At 39.3% G+C, this 22137-nt stretch overlaps 1 protein-coding gene and 2 non-coding genes across 8 annotated transcripts in view; all 3 read left to right on the top strand.

The window, feature by feature from the left end:
- CNOT1 (CCR4-NOT transcription complex subunit 1) overlaps window positions 1-22137 on the top strand; it is a 112323-nt gene that overhangs the window by 64229 nt on the left and 25957 nt on the right. For 2 of the 6 annotated variants that reach the window (XM_023210079.1, XM_023210082.2), the window contains exons 17-29: window positions 7313-7463; window positions 9321-9522; window positions 10975-11121; window positions 12079-12203; window positions 12450-12736; window positions 14131-14209; window positions 16471-16701; window positions 17003-17143; window positions 18349-18528; window positions 20477-20593; window positions 20857-20967; window positions 21397-21474; window positions 21648-21825. In XM_023210079.1, the coding sequence (XP_023065847.1) occupies window positions 7313-7463; window positions 9321-9522; window positions 10975-11121; window positions 12079-12203; window positions 12450-12736; window positions 14131-14209; window positions 16471-16701; window positions 17003-17143; window positions 18349-18528; window positions 20477-20593; window positions 20857-20967; window positions 21397-21474; window positions 21648-21825 (2027 nt within the window). The remainder of the gene's footprint in view (window positions 1-7312; window positions 7464-9320; window positions 9523-10974; window positions 11122-12078; window positions 12204-12449; window positions 12737-14130; window positions 14210-16470; window positions 16702-17002; window positions 17144-18348; window positions 18529-20476; window positions 20594-20856; window positions 20968-21396; window positions 21475-21647; window positions 21826-22137) is intronic. The other 4 variants (XM_023210084.1, XM_023210081.2, XM_023210083.2 and 1 more) reach the window with 2 other exon arrangements.
- On the top strand, window positions 7740-7875 carry LOC111541503. Its single transcript, XR_002731276.1, has one exon. It is a non-coding gene; the product is annotated as a small nucleolar RNA SNORA50 (small nucleolar RNA).
- On the top strand, window positions 19540-19674 carry LOC111541502. The gene has a single exon (XR_002731275.1). It is a non-coding gene; the product is annotated as a small nucleolar RNA SNORA46 (small nucleolar RNA).

Here is a 22137-nt window from a genome sequence, read left to right as displayed (position 1 = left end):
CAGGAGAATCGCTTCAGTCGGCAGAGGCAGAGGTTGGGGTGAGCCAAGATCTTGCCATTGCACTCCTGCCTGGGCAACAAGAGTGGAACTCTGTCTCAAAAATAAAATAATAAAAAACCAATGATACTGGCTACAAACATTCCACAGTGCACAAGACTGCCTTGTACAAGAAATAATTATTCATGGCCGGGTGCGGTGGCTCAAGCCTGTAATCCCAGCACTTTGGGAGGCCGAGACGGGCGGATCACAATGTCAGGAGATCGAGACCATCCTGGCTAACACTGTGAAACCCCGTCTCTACTAAAAAATACAAAAAATTAGCCCGGCGAGGTGGCGGGCACCTGTAGTCCCAGCTACCTCGGGAGGCTGAGGCAGGAGAATGGCGTAAACCCAGGAGGCGGAGCTTGCAGTGAGCTGAGATCTGGCCACTTCACTCCAGCTTGGGCGACAGAGCCAGACTCCCGTCTCAAAATATATATATATGTATATAAAATTATTCATTCCAAAGCACTCTGCTCTATAAGCTCTAAATGTTCTGCAGTTTCAAATTCTAAAGTGTAGCCTTTTACATTTATACATTTTAATCCATCTGCAGTGGAATATTCTGCAAAGTTAATTGCCTGTTAAAATTGTGCAGAATGTGTTTTTTTTTTTGTTTTTTGTTTTTTGTTTTTTTTTGAGACGGAGTCGCTCTGTCGCCCAGGCTGGAGTGCAGTGACCAGGCTGGAGTGCAGCTCACTGCAAGCTCCGCCTCCCGGGGTTCACGCCATTCTCCTGCCTCAGCCTCCCGAGTAGCTGGGACTACAGGCGCCCACCACCTCGCCCGGCTAGTTTTTTTGTATTTTTTAGTAGAGACAGGGTTTCAATGTGTTAGCCAGGATGGTCTCCATCTCCTGACCTCGTGATCCGCCCGTCTCGGCCTCCCAAAGTGCTGGGATTACAGGCTTGAGCCACCGCGCCCGGCCCAGTTTTTTGTTTTTTTGAGACAGAGTCTTGCTCTGTCGCCCAGGCTGGAGTGCAGTGGCGGGATCTCCACTCACTGCAAGCTCCGCCTCCCGGGGTTCACGCCATTCTCCTGCCTCAGCCTCCCGTGTAGCTGGGACTACAGGCGCCCGCCACCGCGCCCAACTAATTTTTTTGTATTTTTAGTAGAGATAGGGTTTCACCGTGTTAGCCAGGATGGTCTCAATCTCCTGACCTTGTGATTCACCCGTCTCGGCCTCCCAAAGTGCTGGGATTACAGGCGTGAGCCACCGTGCCCGGCCAAAATTGCGCAGAATGTTTTTATTGTAAGAAGGCAGTTTACCTAACTTTTGGGTTTCAATTAATATCTTTAATTGATCTATTTGCAGTACTTGACTTGTTGAAAAATTTAATAAGATAATGTATCCAAAGTATTCTGAGTCCATACTGATGATAATAAATGTCAGAGAAGGAAAGTTATTTCAACTAATAAATACAGTAGTTATTACGATGGAGTTGTAATCGTTAATGTGTGCTAATAGTAATGGGTATATGTTTGAAGAGCAGGATAATTATGTAGTTTGAAAATATCTCTCCACAAATTACATTGTAATTACAAAGGGGGAAAACAACTTCAGTGGAGAAACCTGTCAGATACCATGTTAGTCTGTTGATCAAAGTGATCACCATCTGAAACCTACATCATGTGTTTCATAGAATGCACTGAGAAGAATTCAAAGTAATTTATACCGTAAGGTTATGATACCTAATTTGAATTTAGAATATCAGACAAATCAAGGGACATTCTACAAAACAACTGACTTGTACTCCCCCCCCCCCCCCTTTTTTGAGGCAGGGTCTTGCTCTCTTGTCCAGGCTGGAATGCAGTTGCGAACTTGGCTCACTGCAACCCCTGCTTCCTGGGTTCAAGCGATTCCCTCAACCTCCTGAGTAGCTGGGACTACAGGCGCACACCACCACACCTGGCTAATTTTTTGTATTTTTGGTAGAGATGGGCTTTTGCCATGTTGGCCAGGCTGCTCTTGATCTCCTGACCTGAAGTGATCCACCTGCCTCTGCCTCTGAAAGTGCTGGGATGACAGGTGTGAGCCATTGCACTTGACCCTGACTTGTACTTAAAAGAATAAAGTCAAGAAGGACACATAAAGGCTAAGAAAATCTTTCAGATTAAATGACCTGAAGAGAGGTGACAACTTAATGCAATGGAATGGATCCTGTTCCAAGGGAAAAATAGCTTCAAAGGGTATTGTGGGAATAGTTGGTATAATGTGAACATGGCCTATTTATTTTGTCATTCTTAAGCTTCTGATGTTTGATTTTACATGGCTATGTAGGAAAATGTTTTTCTTACAGAAAATATATAGTGAAGGCTGAGGATGGTGGCTCACACCTGTAACCCCAGCACTTTAGGAGACTCAGGTGGGCAAATTGCTTGAGCTTAGGAGTTTGAGACCAGCCTGGGCAACGTCGCAAAACCCCATCTCTGAAAAAAACATTTAAAAATTAGCTGGGCATGGTCTGTGTGCGTGGAATCCCAGCAACTGGGGAGGCTGAGGTTGGAGGATCATCTGAACTCAGGAGGCAGAGACTACAGTGAACCATAATTGCACCACTGCATTGCTGCCTGGGCGACAGTGAGACCCTGTCTCAACAAAAGAAGAAAACATGTAGCGAAGCATTTAGGGATAAATTCATGATATATCCAAACCAATGCTGCAGGACAAAAAATATAGAAAGAATGGTTAGATTAATAGGGCAAATGTGTACACTTGGCATGAAAAGCATTTGTGGGAGTTAATTGTAATATTCTTGCCACTTCTTTTATTTATTATTTATTTATTTTTTTGAGACGGAGTTTTTCTCTCGTTGCCCAAGCTGGGGTGCAGTGGCGCCATCTTGGCTCACTACAACATCCGCCTCCCAGGTTCAAGCTATTCTCCTGCCTCAGCCCCCGGAGTAGTTGGGATTACAGGTGCATGCCACCATGCCCAACTAATTAATTTTTTTGCATTTTTAGTAGAGAGGGGGTTTCAGCATGTTGGTCAGGCTGGTCTGGAACTCCTGACCACAGGTGATCCACTGCGCCTGGCCAATTCTTGCCACTTCTAAGTTTGAAACTGTGTCAGAAATAAGAATTTATCCCTAAATAATAAAGGTGAATATTTTAATTTACCATATTTTATTCTAAAGTGCCCATTTTATTTTTCTTCCTACTTTAACTAATTTCTGAAATGATGTGTCTCATTGGTGATGTGTCTTATAATTGGCAGAATTACTTTTTTTGTTTTTCCATAAGACATAAAATGTTAGTGTGGCTTACACAGTTGAAGGCATTTGGATTCAATGCAGTATAATATAATTACCATCTACTGCTTGGTAGCCTGTTTTTCTGACCCGTGGCATTGGTCTTTTTGGAACACTTTCTTTTTAATTTAATGGTTTGTTTGCTTGCATTTGTTTTTGTGATTGGTAAAACATAGATGTGGTTTTAAAGTCAAAACCCTAAAGCAAGATACATTTGGAGAAATCTTACTTTGAACTCTGATACCTCTACCTTGTTCTCCTTTTCTCCTGTAGTTAGCCACTGTCATTAATATTTTTACATTATCTTATATTAAAAACAAATACATACTCATTTGTATATTTATCCTTCACTGTAGAAGAGATAATACACAACTTGCTTCTTGATCTTATATCCTAGAGTTCACTCCATACAATTAGAGAGCTTCCTTGTTTCTTTTAATTGCTGCATAATACTCCATTGAATGCGTATTCTGTACTTTAGTCAGCCAGTCTCCTACTGGTGAAAATTCACATTGTTTTCGCTCTTTGCATTACATATAGTGTTGCAGTGAGCAGTATTTTGCATCCATCATTTTTACCAATGTGTAATTGGACTACTAGAAGTGGATGTGTCAGAATAATAGGTAAATTCATGTGCGATTGTGTTAGGTATTGCAAAATTTTTCCTCCATAGGGATTTTTCTGTTTTGTAAAACCAGCAGTGTTATAGCATCTATTTCACCACAGCTTTGCTAATACAGTATGTCCCCGTTGTTATGGTGAGATAATGGGACAACATGGAGATACGGTGTCTCTATGCAGTTTTAATTGTTGTGGAGTATTTGGAATGCAGATACATTTGTAAATGAAGCTTCAGAGGGCCTCTTGTTTCCTTAAATTGAAATACCTTTAATTATTTTGAGCATTTTTGTGGAAACTAATGTTCTACTTGTTTCTAAAGTAAATAAGTAGACCAATACCTTTAGGAGTGTGAGGCTCCCTTTTCTTTTTTGTGGTCTGCATAGCGTAACAATAGGAATGCATTTCTGAGATATGTATCATTAGGCAATTCTGTCTTTGTGTGAGCATTATATAGTATACTGGTAACAAACCTAGATGGTACAATGTACTGTAGACAGTTTGCCTATGTGCTATGGCCTATTCCTCCTAAGCTACCAACCTGTACAGTGATGGTACTATACTGAATATACTGAAGGCAGTTATAACACAGTGGTATTTGTATATTTAAACAGAAAAGGTACAGCAAAATATGATATTATAATTTGTGGGACAACCATTATATATGTGGTCCCATATACCATTTTGTTGACTGAAATGTCATATGGTACGGGACTGTATTTTTCTTCCTGGCTTCAATGGACATAAAACAACTTGTTTATTTCTTTTGTTTCTATGTTCAAACTATTGTTATTTTGCTGGCACAAGTAAAAATTTTCATAGATTTTTCTCTATCGATTTAATGTAATATAGGCTTATTCAGTACTGTTAGCACCCTAGTCTTTTTGTTTTTTTTTTTCCTCCAAATGTGAAAACACTTTCTTTTCTGAGCGATCACTTTTACTTCTTAATGCCAGTAGTAACATTCTGAATTTAGGTGGGAAGATTTAAGACTAAGTTCATGTACAGCTGCTACTGCTTTTTTGTTGTTGTTTAAGATGGAGTCTCTCACTGTCGCCCAGGCTTGAGTGCAGTGGTGCAATCTCGGGTCACTGCAACCTCCGCCTCCTGGGTTCAAGCAATTCTCCTGCCTCAGCCTCCCGAGTAGCTGGGATTACAGGCACTTGCCACCACACCTGGCTAATTTTTTGTATTTTTAGTAGAGAAGGGATTTCACTCTGTTGGCCGGGCTGATCTCAAACTCCTGACCTTGTGATCCCCCCGTCTCTGTCTCCCAAAGAGCTGGGATTACAGGCATGAGCCACCGTGCCTTGCCCCCCTTTTTTTTAATTAATTTTTTTAGAGACAGGGTGTTGTTCTTTCTCTAAGACTGGAGTGCATTAATGTGATCATAGCTCACTACAGCGTTGAAATCCTGGGCTCAAGCACTCCTCCCGCCTCAGCCTCCCAAGTGGTTAGGACTACCGTCATGTACCAACACATCTGGCTAATTTTGAAAATTTTTTGTAGAGATGAATTCTTGCTGTGTTCACAGGCTGGTCTTGACGCTCCTTCCTCAAGCGATCCTCCCACTACTGCCTGGCTCCCAAAGTGCTGGGGTTATAGGTGTAAGCCACCTCCACCTCCCAGCTATCATGTAGAGCTGCTTTTTTTTTTTTTTTTTTTGATATGGAGTCTCACACTCTGTTGCCCAGGCTGGTGTACAGTAGTACAATCTCGGCTCCCGGGTTCAAGCAGTTCTCCTGCCTCAGTCTCCTGAGTAGCTGGGATTAGAGGTGCCTGCCACTTGCCCGGCTGATTTTTGTATTTGCAGTAGAGATGGAGTTTCATCATGTTGGCCAGGCTGGTCTTGAGCTTCTGACCTCAGGTGATCCGCCTGCCTTAGCCTCCCAAAGTGCTAGGATTATAGTCGTGAGCCATCGCTCATGGTCCAAGTAGAGCTTCTAAATACAAAGGACCCCATAGTTGTATGAGGCAATACAGACTGAGTATCCCTTCTTGGAAATGCTTGGGATCGGAAGTGTTTTGGGTTTTGGGTTAAAAAAATTTTTTTAACCGTTTGCCTTATACTTGATTAATATACACCTCCAATTCAAAAATCCAAACTCAAAATGCTCCAATGAGCATTTCCTTTAAACATTGGCATTCAGAAAGTTTTAGATTTTATAGTGTTTGGGATTCAGATTTTCGGATTTGGGATGCTCAACCTGTAATAGCAACCTAAGATAGGAAAATTGGTTTAACTGTCAAGTAAACATTTACCCTACTTGACATTTGTTTTAGAGGTCAGTCGCTTCTTCATGTGCTTGTTAAAAGGTAATTACTATGCATGGTGTTTTTGTCTATAAGTACATGTATTATCTTAGACTGTGATATACTAGTATAAAAATTGCATGCCTGTTTGCTTTGATATGTTTGGGTTTGGGCATAATTTTTGACAAAGTGGTTGAAGCTATGGAATGTTTCTTGGAGAATTTGAAAATATTTTGGTAGTATTGTATACTAGTTTGTTTCAGAAGTGCAAATTAGTTTCAAGAGAAAGCCAGTACTCAGAAAATTCTAGTGATGAGTGACAAGTGCAGAGGGATAGAGGATGTGGCAGAAATTTGGCTACATGTTCCAGCAAGTTTTCTTTCCCCTTTCCCTTTACTTCTCGTCTCTTACCCAGGCTGAAATGCTGTGGTGCGATTATAGCTCATTGCAGCCTCGAACTCCTTCACTCTATCAGTCCTCCCAACTCAGCCTCCCAAGTAGCTGGGAGTACAAGTGCAGTGGCGTGATCTCTGTTCACTGCAGTCTCTTCCTCCCAGGTTCAAGTGATTCTCCTGCCTCAGCCTCCTGAGTAGCTGGGACTACAGGCGTGCGCCACCATGCCTGGCTAATTTTTGTGTTTTTAGTAGAGATGGGGTTTCACCATGTTAGCCAGACTGGTCTTGAACTCCTGACCTCAGGCAAACTGCCCACCTTGGCCTCCCAAAGTGCTGGGATTACAGGCGTGAACCACTACGCCCAGCCTCGACTTTTTAATACTTATTTAATATTTGTAGACGTGGGATCTTGCTATTTTGCCCAAGGTTGGCCTCAAACTCCTGGCTCAAGCAATCCTTCCGCCTCAGTCTTTCAAAGCAATGGGACTACAGGTCAGGTATGAGCCACTGTGCCCGGCCTCAACAAAGTTTCTTTATTAGAAAATCAGATTGGTACTCGGGAGGCTGAGGCAGAAGAATCGCCTGAACCCTGTGGGGCAGAGGTTGCAGTGAACTGATACCGTGCCACTGCACTTCAGTCTGGGTGACAGAGTGAAACGCCATCTCAAAAATAAAAAATAAAAAATAAAAATCAGATTAGTTTACTTACATGTTCTGGGGAATAGGAACTGATTTTTACTTTTTCCCTTCTATTTTAGGAGTGTTTCTCAGGAGCTATCGGAAACTATCCTCACCATGGTAGCCAATTGCAGTAATGTTATGAATAAGGCCAGACAACCACCACCTGGAGTTATGCCAAAAGGCCGTCCTCCTAGTGCTAGCAGCTTAGATGCCATTTCTCCTGTTCAGGTAAACGAGTGCTACATTTGATACATCTTCATTTGCCATAGATTTGCAATAGAATAAGCTTCTATATCTTTAATAAATTGTCTGAATTTGTTACATTTTAGATAACTGCATGTCTAGCATCCACTTATTTTAAAGGAGATAATAGGCATTGTAGTTAAGAATAGATTTTATCGTCAAATAGAACGTGACTTTAAGAGGAAATGTACAAACAACTTTATTTAGGTAAATGAAGAGGGTTTCTTTTTAAAATATGAATTACATAGACTCTTGAGACCTAAGCACTGCCTTTGAACCTGATGTGTCTTGTTTGTAGCTTCACGGGCCAAGCAACAGTGCTAGAGCATAACGACTTGTTATAACTGGGGCTCTTCAGCTCTCAACTGAACTGCTCTTTTAAAAACAAGGTACATTTAAGTTACTCCCTGACATCAACCACCCCCTTCTCTCTGGGAGCAACATATTGAGCTTCTATTTTCAGATGCATTGAATGGCATATTGGGTTTTAAGGAAAGAAAGAGGCTAAAACTTAGTGATTCAGAGGCTACTTCCCTATAAAAGGCATTTGCTTGTCACATTCTATAGCCATGAAGGTATGAAGTAGTGCCACAAACTTAAGAAGCCTGGAAGTGCAGTTATTAGATATTTTAAAAATACATATTTTGGTGAATAACATACCTTGTTTTTGTTTTCAAAATTGGAGCTGATCTTCCCCCACCTCCAAAATCCCCAAATTTTGACTAAATTTATTTTGACTGGGAGATTTGTTTCTAATTTCTAATATTTCTATTTATGTTGAAACTTAAATTTAGCTTGAGAGATTGTTGTAAAGTGACTTATTGGAATTTGTGAGGATTTATTAATATAACTGTCCCATGTCACCACTAAAAGTTTAGGGCAGTTCATCTTAAGTGTTGTTCATTAGATTTTATAGCCCTTTTTATGACTCTGTTATAGGTTGAGCATCCTTAATCTGTAAATCTAAAATGCTGCAAAGTCAAAATTTTGGAGCACTGACATGACACACCACAAGTAGAAAATTCCGTACGTGATTTGATGTTATGTGTTGAGTCAGAACATAGTCATAGTTTTGTTTCATGCGCAAAATTCTTTTTTTTTTTTTTTTCAATGAGACAGAGTCTTGCTCTGTCGCCCAGCCTGGAGTGCAGTAGCCGGATCTCAGCTCACTGCAAGCTCCGCCTCCCGGGTTTTCGCCATTCTACTGCCTCAGTCTCCCGAGTAGCTGGGACTACAGGCGCCCGCCACCTCACCCGGCTAGTTTTTTTTTTTTTTTAAAAAGTAGAGACGGGGTTTCACCATGTTAGCCAGGATGGTCTCGATCTCCTGACCTTGTGATCCGCCCGTCTTGGCCTCCCAAAGTGCTGGAATTACAGGCTTGAGCCACCGCGCCCGGCCTCATGCACAAAATTCTTTAAAAAATATTGTATAAGATTACATTCTGGTTATGTGTATATAGGTATATGTGAAACAAGTGAATTTCATGCTTCGACATGGGTCCCCTCCCCATGATGGGATTGTTACGATATCTGGTTCCATGTATATGCAAATATTCCAAAATCCAAAATTGAAAACTTTTCTGGTCCCAAGTATTTTCAATAAGGGATTCTCAACCTGAACTTTGTCAAAGGCAAAACTCTTTAAACCTATTCCATATGTGACACAGTAAGAAAAGTGACTGACACGCTTGACTTGATAACTGGGATTTAAGTATTATTGTGATTGAGTGGGTATAATAGTTTGCTTTTTAAGATTATGAAGAGCTGTTGTTAAAGACTGCTTTACGTGTGTCTGCCTTTCCTCGAAGTATGTTTAATACATTTTTATAATGTTTTTCTTTAGATTGACCCTCTTGCTGGAATGACATCTCTTAGTATAGGTGGTTCAGCTGCCCCTCACACCCAGAGTATGCAGGGTTTTCCTCCAAATTTGGGTTCTGCATTCAGTACCCCTCAGTCACCAGCAAAAGCATTTCCACCCCTTTCAACCCCCAATCAAACCACTGCATTCAGTGGTATTGGAGGACTTTCATCACAGCTTCCAGGTAAGGGGGAGGCAAATGAGAGCATGGATTATTCATAAGTTTCATTATGCCTTACTATTTGGTAAGGGGTTTGGAGTCACTATGACGAGGAAAGCTGCTTAAATGAAATTGCGAAAGCTGCTTCAGTATCCAAAGTTGGGAAAAGAAAAACAGATTATATTCCATTCAGTCTAATTGGAGGAAAGAATTAGGATATTTGTAGTTGTAAAGTTAATTGAATTATTTAGTAAGGATTTTGTGTTAACATGATAGTATAAGTGGTAACATGTATGTTAATCACATTCTAAAGGACTTAGATCAAGGACTCAGAGCTTTATGAATTCAGGTTGATATAATAAAGATAGAAACTATTGTACATATCAGGTTCAGGCATATGTTCTGCCTGCCTTATTGCATTTCACCAACCTTGAAGATGATAGGACATCCTAAAAACATTTTAGTGTTTTTTTTGGGGGGAGGGACAGGGTTTCGCTCTTGTTGCCGAGGCTGGAGTGCAGTGGCGCTATTTCGGCTCACTGCAACCTCAGCCTCCCAGGTTTAAGCGATTCTCCTGCCTCAGCCTCCTGAGTAGCTGGGATTACAGGCACCCACCATCATGCCTTGCTAGTTTTTTGTATTTTTAGTAGAGACAGGGTTTCACCATGTTGGCCAGGATCGTCTCAAATTCCTGACCTCAGGTGATCCACCCACCTTGGCCCCCCAAGGTGCTGGGATTACAGAATGTGAGCCACCGTGCCTGGCCAAGTTTTCAGTTTTTTTCCCAGATACCGTGGCATGAAACTTTACATTGAAATAAAAGCTACATTTTTTGTTGTTGTTGTTGTGGTTGTTTGTACCTAGCTCTTCTTAGCCCCCTGTACTTGTTATGTTGACACTGTAAGTTCGGGCACTAAAACCTAAGGACTTCAATGTTGTCATTGACTCTGATCTAGTTAACATTGCTGCTCTAATCTTCTAGCTTTTATGATTAATTCATTTAAGTAAACATTACTGAACTTACTAAGGCCTTCCTAGCAAAGCTCTAATTATTGTAAGATTCCGTTTGTCAGAGTTGAGAGGAATAAAGAAGTTTTGAGACTCATGGTAACTTTAAAAGATGGTATCATGAAATTATCTGATTCGAATAATTGAGAAAAGCTAGCCAGCTCCTTATTTTAACTACCTTGGGTATGGGACTATGTGCTTCGAGAATGTATACATTAATTTTTTGCACATTATCAAGAATATAAATAATTCCAGATGCTGAAGAAATTTGGATTATCTGTTGTTACTGCCTAGTTTGTAGGCTCTGTGAAATTGAATAGATGTAATAAGGGAATTAACAAAGGCTCTGACTTTTAAAATAAGAGTTATGACTATTTTAAGAGTCAGTCTTATTAATATATCTGAGATGTTAATAAAATCAAGAATATGAATAATGATAGGATTTGTGGCTGCCTTCGTTCTCTCTAGTAGGTGGTCTTGGCACAGGCAGCCTGACTGGTATAGGAACTGGTGCTCTTGGACTCCCTGCAGTGAATAACGACCCTTTTGTACAGAGGAAATTGGGCACCTCTGGACTGAATCAGCCTACATTCCAGCAGAGTAAGATGAAACCTTGTAAGTGGTAGTGTTGTCTGTGATTGTGAAGTGTGACTGATAAAAATGTTTAGTTGTATGTCTCATTTGTGTTAGTAGGGCCATATGTTGATGTGCCTTCTAGACCAATGGGAATAAATTCACAAATTTGAATTATTAAAATAAAAGTTAGAGATACCAATCCACTTTTGCTGTGGATTCCCAGAACAAAGTCATGGTTAGTAAGAGGCTGCATCCTGAGGGTGTTTGTCCTAAAAGTAAGAAATAGATATGATAAAGAGAAATTAATATGTGGTAGATAAACGAATGTAACTCTTGTACTTAACCTAAACATGTGTTGAGTTTTTTTTAAAGCAAGTCAGGAGTGACAAGGAAAATTTCAGATTTCTGTTTCCAATTTTTGTTTCACCTCCTTAGTGATTTTTTTATCCTAACTAAATTCATAGAAGTCATCTTTATAAATCCATAGGTATAACTGACTGAAGTCCTTGTCATTGGGACTGCGTAGTCATGACATGAGATTTGAAAGTATTCCAGCTGACTTGATAACGTTAGTGTGAAAGTCTTGTCTGAATGTTATGTTTTGTAGCATGCTTTGTGTTTACATCAGTCTTTCATGCACATGCATGATAATTATATGTTAAATGTGATTTTTATTATAAAATGATAAAGATTTGTTAACCTAATGAGGTTGTATTAAGGGTAAGTGCATTATGAGTTTGAACCAAGTTAACTTTTGTGTTGTAATGAGTCCTGGTGAAGATAATACTAATGTAGAATTATGGAAGGCACTTTGTTAAGGATCTTTTTTGTCTACCCTAGAACGCGTTAATACTGAAACTTGACCGCTTAATACCTTTTCCAGTTTTTTTATATTTCCCTTAAAGTTAGAACTGCAGTAGTCTCTGGCTGTCTGTGTTTATGGGGAAGTGGAAGAAGGGCTTAAATACCCACTGATGCCTTTTTTGTTTCCAACAGCGGACTTGTCTCAGGTGTGGCCAGAGGCAAACCAGCACTTTAGTAAAGAGATAGATGATGAAGCAAACAGCTATTTTCAGCGAATATATAATCATCCACCACATCCAACCATGTCTGTTGATGAGGTGAGTGTCTACCATGATCTGATTATGTATTGTTTAAGCCAGTCTTAAATAAATGTCCTTTTCAGTGTTTTTAGAAATCCAGCTCAAAGTGCTCTGATACAGCGATGTGTGTTTTGAAACCTTAATGTTTGTCTCAAGCTCTTTTGGTAAATATTCTACTTAACAGTCTTTTGTCAAGGATATTTGAGAAAGGCTCTTAGTAATTGTTTCCTTTATGTGTGCGTTGTTTTTGTCTTGCTTTTCCAGGTATTAGAAATGCTGCAGAGATTTAAAGACTCTACTATAAAGAGGGAACGAGAAGTGTTTAACTGTATGCTAAGGAACTTGTTTGAAGAATACCGTTTTTTTCCCCAGTATCCTGATAAAGAGTTACATATAACAGCCTGCCTGTTTGGTGGTATAATTGAGAAAGGACTGGTCACTTACATGGCACTAGGTCTGGCTCTACGATATGTTCTTGAAGCCTTACGCAAGCCTTTTGGATCCAAAATGTATTATTTCGGGATTGCTGCACTAGATAGATTTAAAAACAGGTAAGTGGATAGGTTTCCTGTGAAGTGTCTCTTCCCTGACCCCACAGACAGGGTCTTAACTCTTACCCAGGCTGGAGTGCAGTGGCGCGATCTTGGCTCCCTGCAGCCTTGACCTCTCGGGCTCAAGTGATTCTCTGACTTCAGCCTCCTGAGTAGCTGGGACCACAGGTGCCTACCACCATGCCCAGCCTTTTGTATTTTTTGTACAGACAGGGTTTCACCGTGTTACTCAATCTGGTCTTAAACTCCCGCCTCAGTCTCTGAAAGTACTGGGATTATGGTGTGAGCCACTGTGCCTGGCCTGAAGTTTTTTTGTGTGTGTGTTTTTTTTTTGAGATGGGGTCTTGTTCTGTTGCCCAGGCTGGAGTGCAGTGGTGCGATCTGGGCTCACTGCAACCTCCACTTCCTGAGTTCAAGTGATTCTCCTGCCTCAACCTCCCGAGTAGCTGGGATTACACATGCGTGCCACTGCACCCAGCTAATTTTTGTATTTTTAGTAGAGACAGGGTTCCATCATGTTGGCCAGGCTTGAACTCCTGATCTCAGGTGATCCATCTGCCTCGGCCTCCCAGAGTGCTGGGATTATAGGTGTGAGCCACTGGGCCCGGCCAAAGCTTCTCTTTTTAAAAATAAGTGGTAGGAAAACTAAAATGAGAGCAGAGGTTTTTTGGTTGGATATTTATGAGGTATACTTTGTACAGTAGAAGTCTTCCCTTTTAGGTACATAGTTCTTTGAATTTTGGCAAATTTTTACAGTTCTGTAACTCCCACCACAATCAAGATACAGAATATTTTGGAACTCCTGAACTCAAGTGATTGTCCTGCCGCGGCCTCCCAAAGTGATGGGATTATAGGCATAAATCAGCATGTCCGGCTGATGCAGAATATTTTCATCATCTCCCAAGAGGTTTCCTTGTTCCCCTTTGTAGTTAGTCGCCTTCCCTGACTCGCAATCTCTGATAATCTCTAAAGTTTTTCTAGAATGTCATTTACACAGAGTCATAGAAATATGTAGTTTTTTGAGATTTATGTTACTACATGTTTCAGTAGTCTTGTGTACTATTCTACTATATGGGTTGACTACAAATTATTTTTCCATTCGTATGTAGGTGAAAATTTGAATTGTTTCCAGATAAGTGGCTCATTTTAATCTATTTTTAAGTAAAATATAGCCTTTAAAAATCAAAGGTAGTGTCTTTTCTGATGTAAATCCAGTGAAAATCATCAGTATTTTCTCCTTCTACTTTTGTTTTCTTCCCTTTGACATTTTCTTCAAATAAGTTATTCATAGGTAAGATGGAGAAAATGACCTAGATTAGCATTTGGACAAAAACATTTTGTTAGTGCTGCTTCTGTTCTGACACGAAATGATGGCAGAATGATTTTGTTGGCAGATTGAAGGACTATCCCCAGTATTGTCAGCATTTGGCTTCTATCAGTCACTTTATGCAATTTCCACATCATTTACAGGAGGTAAGTGCCCTCTGTACCTAAAACCCAAATAGCTGTGTAGTATTTGGAGGGTTTAATATTTTGGCTTTTTTTGTAGACTTGATGGTAATGGCATTAAGATTTCTTAATAATTGCCATGATATAGGTATACATATTAGTTGAGGTTGTTCATTTTGTGGCCTTACAAGAGAACATGAAAAAATAATCATTCTTGGATTATCTTTTCTAAGTAGCAGGCTTACTTCAAAAACTTTTTACTCATTCTTTTAACCTGATAATGGAGTTGAAGAATAAACAGTTCTACTAAGAGAATCTTTATGTTAGGTAAAGTACAGACACCCTGCCTCATTCTAAAAGGGAATTGGAGTAGGAATCTTGTATGTAAAAATGTGAAATTTTTATGAGTTAATATGAGCCAAAGCTGTTACACATAAGACTTAGATCGTGTTTATTAAAAATAAAGGGGCCGGGCGCGGTGGCTCAAGCCTGTAATCCCAGCACTTTGGGAGGCCGAGACGGGTGGATCACGAGGTCAGGAGATCGAGACCATCCTGACTAACACGGTGAAACCCCGTCTCTACTAAAAAATACAAAAACTAGCCGGGCGAGGTGGTGGGCGCCTGTAGTCCCAGCTACTCGGGAGGCCGAGGCAGGAGAATGGCGTGAACCCAGGAGGCGGAGCTTGCAGTGAGCTGAGATCCGGCCACTGCACTCCAGCCTGGGCGACAGAGCGAGACTCCGTCTCCAAAAAAAATAAAAATAAAAATAAAAATAAAGGTAGATTCCTTTGAGGTGTGGTTTTTGTTTTGTTTTTGGTTTTGTTTTTGTTTTTTTTTTTTTGAGATGGAATCTTGCTCTGTCGCCCAGGCTGGAGTGAGACAATCTTGGCTCACTACAACATCTTCCTCCCGGGTTCAAGTGATTCTCCCATCTCAGCTGCTATTACAGGCACCTGCCATCATGCCCGGCTAATTTTTGTATTTTTGTAGAGACGAAGTTTTACCCTGTTGGCCAGGCTGGTCTTGAACTCCTGACCTCAGGTGATCTGCCCACCTCCGCCCTGCAGAGTGCTGGGATTATAGGTGTAAGTCACCGCACCCACCTGAGATGTTTATTTAAAAGGAGTCAGTCCCTGGGAAAATAGACCTAGGGAATATACATTTTAAAAACCATTTTATATGATCGTTATTATTACTGAAATTTGAGAAGCATTGTTGCAGTGACTGATTTTAGGTTTAGGTTAATTGATAAGCATCATCTATACCTTTGTCTTGGTTTTGCTCAATATGAGTTTATATAGAACAGGGAAGTTGGTTAATTGACTTTATTTTTAACATGCAGTAGACAACTTTATAACATCTTATTTTAAGAAATCAGGATGATCAGAATTTGAACCTACTTGATATTCTGTATTTTAATTTAGTTCAGTGCTCTCTACTTCATCCTTCTAGGTTTAGTAGGAGGGCAGGGTTATTGTAATGACTTAATCTCTGGGAATGTGGAGTATATTCATTCAAGTGAGTGGATTGAGACAAATTAAGAGACAGGAATATGGAACTTGAAAGACTTGGAGAAAGAGTGAGATAGCAGGGGAGCGATCACTCAAAACTAGTCCCTAGCACCCACTGTATGTAGCAAGATAGCCAGAGAGAGAGAGCATCACTTTCTGTACTTTGTCAGCATAAAGGGCTATACTTTCTTCTGAGAATCTCTTTCCTACTTTAGAAATGTCCCTCTAAAAATAAAACTGTTGTATACATAATTGGTAGGTTTAGTTCTGCTAGGTAAGGACTGTTGAAATAGTGTCAGGATCCTTATGTCAGCACTCTTAAATTGTGTGGGACGGGCTATGTAGAGTGAGTATTTTTTTGTAATAACAGCTTTATTGAGATAATAACTCATACTACCATGGTTTTTGTTTTTTAAGACCTTTGGTTTCTCATTGCTGCCTAATTAGAAAAGAGATGAGTTTACTGTATGAATTATTAAGACTTTTAAAGTTTGCATTTTTTAAGGAGTTTAAAGGCATTTATATGCAGTATCTGGGGCTGCTGCTTTAGAAGTTGTTTTGCTGTAGTTCTCTCATAAATACTAAGATTTTATCGCTGAAGGAGTTCATAGAATCTACTTACGTACTAGTGCCAGGGTATGGGGCAAAGAGTATGGGAGCTAGATGAACCAAAAAGCATTCATACATGTTTTTTACCCTCTCAGAAAAGAGGGACATATAATCCAGACTTAGCAATTAAGGTTAACTCTTTTTCCTCTCCCTACCCTTTTAGTATATTGAGTATGGACAGCAGTCTAGAGATCCTCCTGTGAAAATGCAAGGCTCTATCACAACCCCTGGAAGTATTGCACTGGCTCAGGCCCAGGCTCAGGCCCAGGTTCCAGCAAAAGCTCCTCTTGCTGGTCAAGTTAGCACTATGGTTACCACCTCAACAACCACCACTGTTGCTAAAACGGTTACAGTCACCAGGCCAACTGGAGTCAGCTTTAAGAAAGATGTGCCAGTAAGTAGATCTGTCTTTTTTCTCTTCCAGGATTTATGATTATATCACTAGTGAACATGTATTAGAATTTTATCATAACATGCCTACCAAAAAAGATATAAAAGACCAACATTTCTTCCTTTGTATCTCCCATCCTTATATTTCCCAGAGACAAACGTATTAATAGTTCACTATTGCCCACGTTTCTAATACACAATCATACCATGTGTATTTTTTAACACTAAGTCTGTATACATTATTGGACTTTTTTCAGAGAAGCACTTCAACTTGTTTGCCTTATGTACTTTATTTTTTTTTTTAGCCTTCTATTAATACTACAAATATAGATACGTTGCTTGTAGCCACAGATCAAACTGAGAGAATTGTGGAGCCCCCGGAAAATATCCAGGAGAAAATTGCTTTTATTTTCAATAATCTCTCACAGTCAAATATGACACAAAAGGTGAGCATGCTGTCATAGTTTATAAATGCCTTCTCTTTTCCTTAATGGACTAAAGGATATATTGTTGACCCTTTTACATACTCACTTTAAAGGTAGAGGTAATAAACTCAAAGGGAATATGTGTATTTAACCTAGTGGTTTTGGTAAACATTAAATAGTACCAATTTTTAAGGTTTTGTTTTGCAGCTTTTTTGAAATAAGCTTAATGTTCTCGTGGTGATAGAAAGTTTCATTTGTACTAGTCATTAGTCATAACTCATTTTCTCCCAGAGACTATTCAGAGTATTTATTTACAACCTAATAACTGAGACCGACTTTGTGAAAAGCATAAAGAATGCCACTTGCCTCCTTAGATTACATGGTAAGACAGTATAGTTGACCCTTGAGCAACATGGGGGTTAGGTTGCCAATCCTCTATGTAGCCAAATCCTGGTGTAACTTTTTATTCCCCCAGAGCTTAACTATTAACAGCCTACTGTTGACCAGAAGCCTTACTGTGATAACACAAATAGTTGATTCACACATATCTTATATGCATATAATACTGTATTGTTAGGATAAAATAAACTGGAAAAAAATATTATGAAGGAAAATTATAAGGAAGAAAAGATATAGTTACTATCTGTTAAGTGGAAATGATCATCATACAGGTCTTTATCTTCATGTTGAATAGGCTGAGGAGGAGAAGAGGAAGTCTTGGTGTCTCTGAGGTAGTGGAGGTATTAATAGAAGAAAATCTACATTTAATTTTACTCTGTGTCATTCATATTCTTGTTCAAGGGTCAGCTGTACTTGGAAACACCAGAGTTAGCTAAAGATTCCTGTAGATGGAAATTTAGGAAAACATGGTTCTGGAATTTTCCCCATTCTTGGTTACACTGTGGGTCTGTTAATGGCAGCTTGTAGATTAGTAATTCATGTGGAGATAGGAGACTACATGTTTTATGATTTTGAAGCTGAAAATGACCATAAATGTTTCAGTCCCAATCACCTATGGGTTGAGTTGTGATTGACTATGGAATTGAGCATACTCTTCTTCATAGCATCTATCTGGTGTGAAGGAAAGTCATGCTTTAGTATCTAGTTAGTTTTGCAAGGAGCCATTATAGTGCTGTAGAGAGTGCTGTATAGTATGGTTCATAGAAACCAAATGTTATTTTATCATAGTGTAATTCTGTGCTTCCCATGTCGTATTAACTGGCTAGGTTGAAGAGCTGAAGGAAACCGTGAAAGAAGAATTTATGCCTTGGGTTTCGCAGTATCTGGTTATGAAGAGAGTCAGTATTGAGCCAAACTTTCATAGCCTGTATTCAAACTTCCTTGACACGCTGAAGAATCCTGAATTTAACAAGATGGTTCTGAATGAGACCTACAGAAACATTAAAGTAAGAGTTGGTTCTTGTATTTTCTTTAATTATTGCTTTGAATTTAGAAATATTTGCTGTAGATTTTGTTTCTTACATGGAACTAAATTTTATGAAGAACTTAAACTTATAGGCATACCCTGTGCATTTTCTTTGAAAGTGACCACTATTATAAATTGTTTTTGTCATGCCATGCATGATTTTAGAACTTTACCATTGTTATGCATAAACAGCATAGTATTGGTTAGCACATTCTGTATGGTGTCACCCTCTGTACATCCTTTTCACTTTTTTTCGCTTGCTTTTTTTTCTCCCCTGGATATTATTCGTGATAATGCTCTTTGCTGTAGTCCTTTGTTTTTTTTCTTTTTAATTTTTTTGAGACATGGTCTCACTCTGTTGCCTAGGCTGGAGTACAGTGGCGTGATCTCGGCTCACTGCAGCCTCCACCTCCCAGGTTCAAGCAATTCTCTTTCCTCAGCCTCCTGAGTAGCTGGGATTACAGGTGTACCACCACACCCAGTTAATTTTTGTATTTTTAGTAGAGACGGGGTTTCACCATATTGGCCAGGCTGGTCCCGAACTCCTGACCTCAGGTGATCCACCCTCCTCAGCCTCCCAAAGCGCTGGGATTACAGACATGAGCCACTGTGTCTGGCCAGTCCTCTTTTTTAAAAAACAGAAAATGTAGTCTTGTAGAAAACCATTGTATGGATTTGTATTGCTGCTGGGCATTTGTGTTGTTAATCACTTCAACTATTATAAACAGTACTGTCCTGAATGTTTTCATTTGTGTCTTGTAGTATTCAAGTGCCAGATATCTTTATACTCTAAATCTGTTTATGGAATAGCTGTTATCTGGGATTCTGTGCAGTTTAAGATCAAACTCTACTGAGCTGAGGCTTAGTCAACAAAATTCAAGTACTTTAATTTCTAAACCATCATTTATTTCTTAGGAGGAAAAACTTCTAGAACCAGCATACAGCTATGGTCATTCTTTGCTCAATAACTTGGGTCATTGGTTTAGGAACCAGCACTATATTTAAACCTGTGGATGAGAATATTCCTCATTCTTGGTTACGCTGTAGTGCAAAAGAATTCCTGGCTCTCTGTTGCGCAGCTGACTTGTGCCATTCTGCTGTTGCTGTATGGAGTTAAGGAACATGGCTCTATTTCGTTTTTATTATCTGATAGCAAGGGCGGTTGGGATACATAAAAGTTTCCACATACTCCACAGCAAAGTTTCAAGACCTTGATTTTTTAAACAGAAGTTTAAATATAACCCTAAATCAAGAGGTACCACAGAGTAGATGGGTATATATATGTGTGCATACCTGCAGCCAAAACACTCTCCTATGTTAATTCTGTCCCCCTTAGAAAGACAGTAACTGGAGAATAAATTAAATGGTTTGAGTTTTTTAGAAATTTGAAAAGAAGTATATAAACAGTATTATACTCTATCTCAGAAAGTTATCTTAGTTGACTGCAGAGATTTGTTAATGCCTGGATATACTGAGGATTGCAATAGGAGGGTAATTTGATTATATTCCTTTGTATGCTTGCTTCATTTAAGGACTTAAGCATGGCTATCATCCTCATTTAAATTAATTTAGCACTTCAAAATAGCTTTGTAGTTAGGTCTCTGCTTTAAACCTAGCTAAGGTTTTCAGAGTTGAAAATACTTTTCTAGGGGAGGATAGCTGACACATAAGTTTGTGTTCTTTTTGAATTTTGTACAATGTGTTTGTACCTATTTTGAAAAAAAAAGACTGCTTAAAGGTAAAAATGGCACTGTTGAATCATGAACACAGCAAAATGATATTGATAATGATATACGGAGTAATTCTACTTTGGGGCCTGTTCTTAGAAATGATGACTTGTCTTTAGGATAATGGAATTCTCAAATACTTAGTTGAGTTTTCTTTCATAAGCTCATACTCATGTCTTTCTTAATCTTACACTATTTCAGGTGCTCCTGACCTCAGATAAAGCTGCGGCCAATTTCTCAGATCGTTCTTTGCTGAAGAACTTGGGACATTGGCTAGGAATGATCACATTAGCTAAAAACAAACCCATCTTACACACTGTGAGTTTCAGCTAAATGTGTAAAAATTGAGAATCTTCAGCACATTATGATTATTGGCTGTTTGGAGCTATTTAATGATTATTGGGGTTTTATAAGACTTTGGCCCATGTTTTGAATTGTTAACCCCTTTTTGTAAGGCAAGGACTAGACATTATGTTGGTTCCTGTTTGGGGGATAAGCTTGGCAAAATACTTTTCTTTGGTTATGTTATACCATTTTGGGGGGTATATTCCCAGCTTTTGAAAGTATTTTTCTTATTCTAGGACTTGGATGTGAAATCATTGCTGCTAGAGGCTTATGTTAAAGGACAACAAGAATTGCTCTACGTAGTGCCCTTTGTTGCCAAAGTCTTAGAATCTAGCATTCGTAGTGTGGTGAGTAGATTTTAATATTTTATTTATGGCTAATTCCTAAGCATTGCTTTGTTTTAGCATGAGGTCAAGAGATTATATTCTTAGTTCTTGTGAGGTAAAGCTAGTTAAGTCTATTTTCCTTTATGGCACTTGGATTTCCAATTCGAGAGGCTGTGTAAAATAGGAAAGATTGTGATGGTTGGCTTTGATGTTTGGTGTTTTGTTTTGTTTTGTTTTGTTTTTGAAATGTGATATAGGTGAGAAGGCTAGGGGTTTTGTTATGGCTACACAGTATAAGTGTTTAACTATTTTTGCTTTTTTTTTTTTTTTTTATCCTTGTTTTTTGTTTTTTTACTCCCCCCCACCAAGTTATGTTGTGTTGAAGTGTTTTAAATAATCCAAATTAAAGGGCACCTTTTGGGCTAGCTTAACATAATAGCTTTTCTTTAGGTTTTTAGGCCACCAAACCCTTGGACAATGGCAATTATGAATGTATTAGCTGAGCTACATCAGGAGCATGACTTAAAGGTAATTTACTGCTTCCTTGTCCTCTGGAACATTCTTTGCCTTCACATTATTAAAACTTACAGTGAAGGCAGGGTATTTTGGGGGAAGTACTGTAGTAACTGAAAGTAGAGTATATTATGAATAAAACTAAAATTTTCTTTTAAAAATTCTAATCCAACTCTGGAACTATGCAGTTAAACTTGAAGTTTGAAATTGAGGTTCTCTGCAAGAACCTTGCATTAGACATCAATGAGCTAAAACCTGGAAACCTCCTAAAGGATAAAGATCGCCTGAAGAATTTAGATGAGCAACTCTCTGCTCCAAAGAAAGATGTCAAGCAGCCAGAAGAACTCCCTCCCATCACAACCACAAGTAAGTGTGCTAAGTCGTCAAGGAAGGCTCCTGTTAGCCAGGATATTTTCTTAAATGGTACATGTCCACGTATATAGGAAACTAATTTCCCACATAATGTAGTGGTGAAACTTTGTATGCATTTTGGTGAGCCTTCTAATTATCAAGCAAAAGTAATGACTACGCCTTGTGTTACCATCTTAGATTCCATCCTGGCAGTTCATGCATGTTATTAACTAAATGTGATTTAATCAGTTGCCTCTCATATCCTAGCTAGGTCAGGTTATCTCTGTTGTGTGAAGTTCCAGAAATAACTGCATACTATGATGGCCT

Source organism: Piliocolobus tephrosceles, chromosome 17 (genome assembly GCF_002776525.5).
Source record: "Piliocolobus tephrosceles isolate RC106 chromosome 17, ASM277652v3, whole genome shotgun sequence".
NCBI lineage: Eukaryota > Metazoa > Chordata > Mammalia > Primates > Cercopithecidae > Piliocolobus > Piliocolobus tephrosceles.
The sequence above is the reverse complement of the archived record's forward strand: the minus strand, read 5'-3'. Positions and strand labels throughout refer to the sequence as shown.